The 10,000-nt window shown below is 44.2% G+C and overlaps 1 protein-coding gene across 1 annotated transcript; it reads right to left on the reverse strand.

Moving 5' to 3' along the window:
• Positions 1-1,019: 1,019 nt before the first annotated feature.
• On the reverse strand, positions 1,020-7,669 carry LOC115816892 (somatostatin receptor type 5). Its single transcript, XM_030780065.1, has 2 exons — positions 6,551-7,669; positions 1,020-1,133 (listed from the first exon to the last, which is right to left on the reverse strand). The coding sequence occupies exons 1-2, from the start codon at positions 7,667-7,669 to the stop codon at positions 1,020-1,022; spliced, it is 1,233 nt and encodes a 410-aa protein (XP_030635925.1).
• Positions 7,670-10,000: the final 2,331 nt, after the last annotated feature.

The raw sequence follows: 10,000 nt of genomic DNA on the forward strand, positions 1-10,000 counted from the left end.
AGGGTTGCAAATTGAGGTTGAATTTAAGTGACTACATTAAAAAGTGACCTCTTCTGACAACAACAAAAGCAAATTACAGCCAGCGTTTTTTGTTTTTTTTCCCAGAACATCAGCATAATCACTCCAAAGTGCAGAATGCTGATTATAATGATGAGGGTGGCGATGTGTGTGATCTATGTGAGTGACATCATGTATATCTCAGCAGCAATGGAATGTTTGAGTCAGTAACAAATTCTAGAACTCCACCGTTCTAGAACACTGGCATCAAAGAAGAGTCCCATCCAAAAATCCTTTCATGGGGAGCGATTTAAATCATAAATTGCAAAATTGGAAATTTAGACAACATTAGAACATTCAGATTCTGATAAATATAAAGACAAATACCTTAATAATTCCAAATAAAATAAATACTGATTCATCGATAAAAAGCTGAAACCACGCAAGCAACATTCATTGACTGTGGTGGTCACAGATGTGGGGGGAAGAGACGGAGAGACTAAATAACGAAGGGAAATTGTGTCGGGCAGCGATGCTTTTACTCCTGGTTGAGATGAGGTGATCAGGGTGTTGTGGGTGCCGTAAGGGACATTTCTGTGCTTAACAGTGGGAATCTGTAAGGCACTTTGTTCAGACGGGAGCGAGACTGAGAGTCTGTGTGACACCCTGGGGCTTTTAAGTGTGTTTGTGTGTGAGAGAGAGAGAGTGGAAAGGGGAAGAAAGAACATCCAAATACATAACAATTTAAATAGTAAGTCTTATTTACTGTGCTTGTGTGTGTGTGTGTGTGTGTGTGTGTCTGTGTGTGTGCGTGATTATGTATGTGTCCTCTTGTGTCTGTCCAGCTGTATCAACCTCCTTCCCTGTCCATCCCTCCAGCCACGAGTCTGTCCCTCCGTCCGTCTGTTCGCCCATCCGTCTTCACTCTGTTGTTTTTCTGTCTTTCCTTGTCCCTCACTCCGTTCCTCTTTTCGCCAGAGTCCTCCTCTCAGCAGCTCGGTGGCGTCCTGCCGTCGGCAAGGTCAAAGGTCATGGCCGGAGGTGGGAGTGGCCACCGAGGGTGCAGGGTGCAGGCTGAGGTCAGCCGTATGTGTGGGCGGGGTCACCGAGGCAGGAGGCGGGGTGTGAGGCCACACCTTGAGCAGGTCGCGAGCGGCGGCGGCGGATGGACAGACAAGATGGGCAGAGAGAGATAAAGAATGAGAGAGAAAGGGAGGGAGGAAGAGAGAGAGAGAGAGAGAGAGAGAGAGAGAGAGAATGCACTGTTTAAAGCCTGGACTGGCCAATGACTTTGGGTCTAACAGGATCAGAGTCTTCAATGGACCCATCACAGGGCTCCATCTGCACATCCTGCAGAGAGAGACACACAAGACAAGACACACACCGAGTGGCACCAATACGAAAGGAACAAAGTGTGTGTCCACATGTGTGTTTGTGTGTGTGTGTGTGCGTGCATGTGTGCGAGTGTGAGTGTGTGTGTGTGTGTGTGTGTGTTTCAGCTGCACTTCTGTGATTAAATGAAAGCAAAGCAGCTTCAATTAGAAAACCCTAAAACAATTATGTCGTGGCAGCCACATCCATCCGATAAAGCCCGAAGTCTATTACAGCACCGCGACAGGAGTCGCTCTGACACGTCAACCTACCGCAACAACAAACACAAACACTCTTAGTTCCACAACAACAAACACAGATCCAATCAGCCACAAACCAGCACAAACCAGCACCAAAACTACAAAACTACAAGCAATCCCATCAGACAACATTCAAAAACCCATCACAAAGGATCACAAAGAACCAGAGGAGACAATGGAACAAATCAATCAATTACAAAGCACTCATCATGGACTTATGATCCGCATCAAATGACCTTTCACCTCAGCGACGGACAACAGTCAGCACAGAGGGGCCAATACAAATTATCACCTGCATGCATGCACATCCACTACCCTCACTCTCTCTCGCTCTCTTTCTTTCTCTCTCTCTGGCTCTCTCTCTGTCTGTCTTTCTTTCTCTCTCTCTCTGTCTGTCTCTCTTTCTTTCTCTCTCTCTGTCTGTCTCTCTTTCTTTCTCTCTCTTTCTCTCTCTCTCTCTCCCTTCTTCTTTCTCTCTCTCCCTCTCTCTTTTTTACTAACTGGAAACCAACCTAACAACCAACCTGTGTGTGAGTGATTTGATTCTTGGTGCCAATGTACCAGTAAAGGTACTGTGAAAAGTCAAAGTCTCTCTCTCTCTCTCTCTTTCTTTCTTTAATCCCCTCTCTCTCTCTTTCTTTCTCTCTCTCACTCAATCTCTCTATCACTATCTCCCTCTCTCTCCACTTTGTCTTTCCTTGATTAGTGTAGCACTGGGCATTACTACCCCTGCAGTCTGTTTCTAATTATCTCCAAGCACATCTTTTGTGTGTGTGTGTGTGTGTTTGTGTGTGTGTGTGTGTTTGTGTGTGTGTGTGTGTGTGTGTGTGTGTGTGTGTGTGCATGTGTGCATGCATGTGTGCTAGTGTGTGTATGTGTGTGCATGTGTGTGTGTGTGTGTGTGCATGTGTGTGTGTATGCACCTGAGTGTTCATTCCTTTAGCAGGTCTTTGTTTCCCCCACATTTCAAGCCAATCACACGCTCACACATTAAAGGGAAGTGTGTGACACACAGTCTGCCTCAGTCAGTCTACACACTGTTCCAATGAACTTACGGTTATGAGGTACAGTGGAGTCTGGGATATTTCAAGTCATTTAAAGACCAATCCACCATCGGGTTTGTGCATTTACAGTAACCACACTTCAGCATCACTTAGTTTATCCCTCACCTGCATAGGAAATTGTACTTTCATTTGTATGAATACATTAAAATTTATATCAACACTTCATTTGAATTTCATTTTGTACATTTTGGGTTTTTTTTTTTTTCCTTTAAGCTGTCAATATTGTATGTTTATATATAATTCATTTTTCTTCTCTTTCTATTAAGACGTTCTAATAAGAAGATAAGATAAATGGTATTACATTTACCATGACATAACTGAACTGCTTAGTGTATCATAATGATAGTAATAGTAGCAGGAACCTCTTGGATCAGCCTTTTCCCTCTCTCTCTCTCCCTCTTTGTCTCTCTCTCTCTCTCTCTCTCTCCCTCTTTGTCTCTCTCTCTCTCTCGCTCTCTCTCTCTCTTACACTCTCCCTCTCCCCCCCCCCCCTCTCTCTCTCCCTCCCTCTCTCTCTCTCCCTCTCTTTCTCTCTCTCTCTCTGTCTCTGAGACAGCCAAGGATATCTGGGATGGTCTACACAATGCGTTGAGTCATGTGCAGCCCTTAAAGGCTCCGGTCCCTCTGCTCTCATATCACATTGGGCAGTGCTGCAGACCTTTGATTTCCCAGCTGACATGCTGAATGAGGGATGACTGATGAACGAGTGCACAGGAGGCAGAAACACTGCCAGAGTCCTCTGATCTTATAGACCCTGAGGGACGACAGTCCCAGATGTTTAGTGCACACACATACACATACACATACAAACACACACACACATACACACACACACACATGCAAACACGCAAACACACGGACATACGTATACTCATACTCACGCACACACAAGCACACAGATAAACACATACACATGCACACACACACACACACACGCACACACACACACACACACATGCACACACACATGCACACACACACGCAGGCACACACACACACACATACACATACACATACACACACATACTCACATACACACACACACACATGCAAACACGCAAACACACGGACATACGTATACTCATACTCACACACACACACACACACACACACACACACACAAAAATCGTGCTTGTGTAGAAAACCCTGGAGTTTTCCACACAAGCACTCATTTTGTGTAACCACTTATTGCTCCACCAGCCTATGCAGTAAACAGGCTGAAGGATGTGAACTGTAACGGACTATGGTATTTAAAACGTGACAAGACTTCAGCGGAGAACAATGGAGTAAAGGCAAAGTCAGAGTGACAAAATTACAGTCTGGCAAACTCCCCCTCTCGCTCACGCTAAGACGCGGAGTTAAGTTTGACAACTGCAAACCGCGGAGCACTCCAGAACACCGACAGATCCAGGCTACGGTGACATCTGCAACGGAGGAGCACTAGGACTTTTCAACACTGCAACAGCAGAACGTTTTGACACTCAGAAACCAAAAGCACGGAAGGGAGTGATCCAGAAATTTCTCCCTGAAACGTCTGCACAGCCCAAAGAAAGGCAGCTTCAATCATAGGAGTCACACGGAAGCTTCCGGAACAGCGCAATACTGCACCACCATGGTTTGTTGGGTAATGTCCAAAATGTGTCAAATGTCCTGTGGAAGGTTGACCGAGGTTGCCTGCAACGGTTTTTGTTTGTTTGTTTGTTTGTTTTTTACATTTTTGTGCGTTTCTCAAGATTGCTACATCCTACAAGATTCATTTTAAAATGAGCAGAATGATTCACTTCGGTCCTGTTCACGTTTGTCCTTGTACTGTACTTCAACGCAAAGTCATTCACCTTCGAAATCGATTAAGTCAGACTGTAACAATCTGCCTCGTGGCTTGTGTCGCGTTGCTTACAAATTTTCAACATTTCCTCTTTTTTTGTTTCTTTTCTGTTTTTTTTTGTTTTGTTTTGTTTTGTTTTGTCTGTGTTTTGTCCTACAGTCACCTGGTCAGTTTTGATAAGTGGATAATAATTGTCCGTGACGCCTCTAAAAGGCCTTTTGATAACTATGTGCATGTTTTCGTTGTGAATTCCACTCGGGTTTCAAGTGCAGTGTTTCAACGTCGAATGTGTGTGCGATAAATACCTCTTAAAGCAGTAGAATGTAAACTGAAAGGAAATTGGAAGAGCTTTACAAACATCTCACCATGAGTTTAACTTTAAATCGTCTGAAGCCCTGAAACAGGCAATTTAGAGTAAAACAAAATATTGCCGTCAAAATAAATTACAGTCAGCGGTATCAGCCTAAGTTAAAAGTGATAAATCAATCCAGCCTAAAACAGTTTAGAACATACTTGCATGGGATAATCAACGGTAATTAGCAGAACATCGTAAGACAAGCACTTTGTGAGGCGACAGTACTGTCGTTCCCATCTGACCTCCTGGAGGCAAGTTTTTTTTTCTGACAAATCTCATTAGTAAGTTTATGACTGAAGCAATTCCGTTCCGCCCTCTTCAGCAGAAGTCTTTTTGGTTACGGATATTCGTCACGTAAAATGACTCTCGTTACAGAAGAAAACGAACAAACAACAGAGGTTCTCTGACCCATTGAGAACGCGAACAATTCCATTCAGTTCAAAGCTCTTGCATCTTTTCTACACAGTGACTTCAACCAAATGCCTAAGACATGAGGAGACACGTTCAATACACAAATGATTACACAATGCAGACTAGTTTGGCCGTGACACACCGTTTGGCTGCTGCGGAAGAGAATGTGATGTCATGAATCAAGTAACCCTGACATTCCTAAATCCCCACGGTTTCACACACACACTCACACACACACACACACATACACACAAAGCAGAATGCTTGATCTCACTGCAACATCTCCCAGAAAAACAGCCGCTCATTCACTCCTTCATGGATTGCTTTACCAACTGTCAGTTTTTACCTTGGAAAAGTCGCAGGAGACACGACAAAAATAACCACCAAAACACAGAGCTTTTGACAGGTGAAACATCTAACATTTTGAATGGAAAGGTAAGGGATTATTCTAAACGGAGTGTAGAACTGATGGTTAGATACAACTCAGTTCCTGGATTTTGGAACTGGGAGCTGGAATTGACACTGTGGAACTTGAACTGAATTGGAAACAGAATTAAGTCCACCGAAATTTAATGAAATTCCAAAAACATGAGCAGATTTATCTGCAGTTCCTATACACATAACATACAGTAAGTACTAGTTCATCAAGTTAAATATGTTTAATGGCGTATGTAAAAGCTATTTTACACAGGGTCAGTTTCTCTGACTTAATTTAGAAGTTTGTAAGGACGTAACTTCAGGCAGTAAGGATTTGCTTTTATGATAATTACACAGTTTGCATTTCATGGGTTGCTTCTTGTAAATCATGTTCAAATATATCAGCACTTTTCTCAGTATCCATTCGCTCAAAATAGCTGAATGGAAATGTGTTTTAAATATGGTGTCTCGCTGTGAATCTGAATTATATTTTAGTTTATTCCGATTCCGCTAAACCTGTGGTTCTAATTCATAGGCCTGTCTGATTCTGCTCCTCCTTTGATTAAAATTCCAGACTCAGTTTCTGCAAATAAACCTGGGTAAATTCATTCATTGTTTAACTGACTGTTATCATGCTAGACTGGATCAGCTAGTGAAACCTCAAGACTGGCTTCATCTCAGTGACTTCTTAACCTGAGTGGCCTAGTTCGTCATGAGAACTCACATTGTTGAACCACTCCTGAAACTGTTATATTTATGTTTTAAAAATAAAAGTTCTCAGTTTGAAACATTTTTTTTTTTTTTTTTTTTTTTTACAAAACACCAATTTCGAGCTCTAAACGAACAATACCTGGCTGCTTTGTAACACGTGTCCGTTTGAGTCGTTGTTCCTCGGGGCGAGGAAAGAATCGTGGGTCATGGTTTTCTCGGTTCGCGGTTGGCTGGGATCTCCGTCCTCCACTCCGTTAGTCTTGCGTACGCACAGGACCTTCCGGAAGCTCTGCTTGAAGTTGTCGGAGAGAAAGCCGTAGAGCACGGGGTTGGCGCAGCTGTTGACGTACGTCAGGATGACGGCAAAGAAATAGACACCGGCCATCACGCTGTTTTCGGGTAGGATGACCGCCAAGTTGACGATGTTCATGATGAAAAACGGGAGCCAGCAGAGCACGAAAACAACCACGATCACCACCACCATGCGCGTGACCTTTCGCTCCGAACGACGTCGTTTCGTGAAGCCTGCCCGCGCGCCCGACGACTTCACCTTGACGACGATGAGAAGGTAACACAGGCAGATGACCAGTAAGGGGCCGAAGAATCCCAGTATGGCTGTGTAGAGAATAAACGCCATGGACCAGAGGCCTTGCGGCTCTGGCCAACTCATGTTACACGAGTTAAACGTGTCCTGGACGTCGGAGAAGATCACGACGGGCAGGACTACCACGAACGACACGGCCCAGACCGCTGCGCTCACAACCTTGGCAACCCTCGGCCGACGCCACCTAGTGGAGCGGATGGGGTGCACCACGGCTAGGTACCGGTCAATACTCATGACGGTTAGACAGAAGATACTGGTGAACTGGTTGAGGGAGTCAGCCGTCATGACAACACGGCACAGGAAAGACCCAAACGGCCAGTAGGAGAGCACATTCTGGGTGGTGAGAAACGGCAGACCTAAGATGTACAGTTCGTCAGCGACGGCCAGGTTCATGATGTAGATGTTGGTGACGGTTTTCATCTTGGCATAACGGAGAACCACGTAGATGGCCAGCGTGTTTCCCGTCAAGCCGACGATGAACACTGTTAACGAAATCACCGCTGTAACCATGGTGCTGCTGCCCTGAAACGGCATGCTCTGATCCGATATGTTGGCGGAAAAATTCCCGCCCCATTCCGACATTCCCAAACCCACACTGGAGGTGTTGTGGTCCCCCATGACGGGCACCCAGCCCGACTCGTCCAGGGGCTCCATCACACTACTTCAAGAGTGAAACCAGGGGAAGAATGGAAGAGGGGTAAAACAGAGTAGCCCCTGCGACTTCAAATCTCTGCAGTCCCAAAACCTGGAATGAGTTGTGCCAGTAACTGGAATAGTTGTGCCTAAAGAGAAAGGAGAGGGGGGGGGGTAGACAGGCTCTTTAAGAATAAGTTGAAAAACATCCCTTTTTGGATTGTTGGTCAGCTTTAAGTGGTTTAATGGGGAGTGATGTAGTGCAGGGGACATAATGGAGGGTGTAGATGTTACATGTGTGGTCTGTAGAGATCGGTGGAGATGACTGATAAGATGTGCGTCTGCAGTGTAGCTGGGTTTCTCTGATCTGAAGGAACGAGAGCTGCACAACTACGTGGGATCAAACAGTTGGAATAAAAGTAATAAGCCTGAGGTCTCTGTTGTAAACAGACAGAATTATAACGTTATTTGTATATGCGTGTGTGTGTGCGTGGGCGCGCAGAATACTTAAAAGTTCTCGTGAGGATCGATGAATTCCTTTCCCTTTTTACCACTGTCTGTTAATTTACTGCTCTACAGTGGTTGGTTAATCAGCTTTACACATGATGAAAGAAACGTGAGTGGATGTGGAAAGAGCTACTTCACCACAATTTTCAATTATTTTTTGCGGTGATTATGATGAAGGAAAGCAAATGGTTTTGTGCCCGGGGAAATTAACTGTTAAAGGCACGGCGGGCGAGTTGATTATCCTTGTCGTAATTATTCACGGGAGAGAACTATTAGCAAGATACTCCGGGGTGTTTTCGCAAACATCCCTTTAATAGCAAATTTGACTTTTTTTAAATGTTAATCCAATCATAAAGCAGACGACACCGGAAGGAGTGTTTGCTGTTTGTAATTTTTAAATATACAGTGCGCTATTTCAAAGATTTTATCAGGCATAATCAGACCTTTGCCCTGTTCTTTCTTTCTTTCTTTCTTTCTTTCTTTCTTTCTTTCTTTCTTTCTTTACTTGTGTTACCTCCTTCTGTTTTTAAATAGCCTCCCTCTCGCCTTCTCACCAAATTCACCTGCTCTTATTCTAATACTTTCTAAGGTCAATGTCAAACGTTTGTCTTCACATCAAAATAACAAATTTAAACGGAATCGAATCTAACATTAACGTTTCAATAAAATGTTCCACCACTGCTCTTATGACAAATAAAACAGTTTATCAAACCACCGATCCTGCTCAGAGTACCTACCTTTGTGTCAGAAGTTCGCAGCGAGTGGAAAATCCAGAGCGCAACGGGAGCCAGACAGAGAAACACTGCACAATACCAAACATTTCATTTTCTTCCTTTTGTTTATTTCTTTCTTTCTTTTTTTTCATAAATAATTGAATAATGGGGATTTAATCTAAACGGGAAGGATCTTTTACAATTTTAGAGCGCATTTTGCAGCGACAACGCTCGGACCGCGTTCAGTCATCCTGCACATGATGACCACCAACTTATCCTGGTTGGCAGAACGGACCTCGACCCCCTAATTATCGCCCGGTTCTTTACCGTAGATTCACGAGCGTCGTGCGAGAAGAGTGTGCAGAGCGGGGAGAGGTGTTACCTCTTACAGAGAGGCAACTACGCTTCTGCCCCTAAAACGGGCAAGTTTCTTTGTTTTCAATCTCTCCAGTGTATTTTCTGGAATCCAATCCCACGGATTTTAGTTCAGCATGAAACATGTTAAACCCAGAAATAATCCGCAGGACACAAAAAAAATGCCACTGATTGCAATCAAACAACTGTACTCGGGATTAACCGAACTGTTGGTCGTTCCGCAAACCAGAAGTCAGGTCGTATGGTGTCTGAGAGCATATCTCTCTCTCTCTCTCTCTCTCTCTCTCTCTCTCTCTCTCTCTCTCTTCGTAGGTGCATATAGTCCTAAAGTGCAGCCTGTGGTTTTGGAGAGGGTTTGCACCCGCGCGCAGCTTTTCAGTGCCAGGGTAATGAACGTGAACGTGACACTGGTCCGCACGCGTCACGGTCACGGTGTTGCTGAGCAGTTCTTACACTCCATCACCTGCATTCCCTCATAGATATGAGCCCTGCCAACAGTCGCGGCTTTATCCTGCGAAGCGAGTGTTGTTGTTGTTGTTTTTTTCAAGAATACCTGCACACTATGATTAAATGTCTTTGTGGTAAAAGGAAAAAAAAAACACTGAAAAAAAAGAACAACATTTACTGGCCAGGAGATGACACTGTACCACGAGACAGACTACGATGTAAAGGTTTCGATCAGAGCAAAACAGTACTTCTTTTGGACACCCCTTTAAAAAAAAAAGCATGTTGTTCTTAAGTGCGCGCGACTGTGTGT

The sequence above is a fragment of the Chanos chanos genome, chromosome 7 (genome assembly GCF_902362185.1).
Source record: "Chanos chanos chromosome 7, fChaCha1.1, whole genome shotgun sequence".
In the NCBI taxonomy this organism is placed as follows: domain Eukaryota; kingdom Metazoa; phylum Chordata; class Actinopteri; order Gonorynchiformes; family Chanidae; genus Chanos; species Chanos chanos.

What these genes read in the sequence shown, in the direction of transcription:
- LOC115816892 (XM_030780065.1), bottom strand. Translation starts at nt 7,669, where the DNA reads ATGGAGCCCCTGGACGAGTCGGGCTGGGTGCCCGTCATGGGGGACCAC. An exon ending in ACGTGTTACAAAGCAGCCAG is followed by an intron (nt 1,134 to 6,550) that starts GTATTGTTCGTT and finishes GACCTGCTCAAG; the next exon opens with GTGTGGCCTCACACCCCGCC.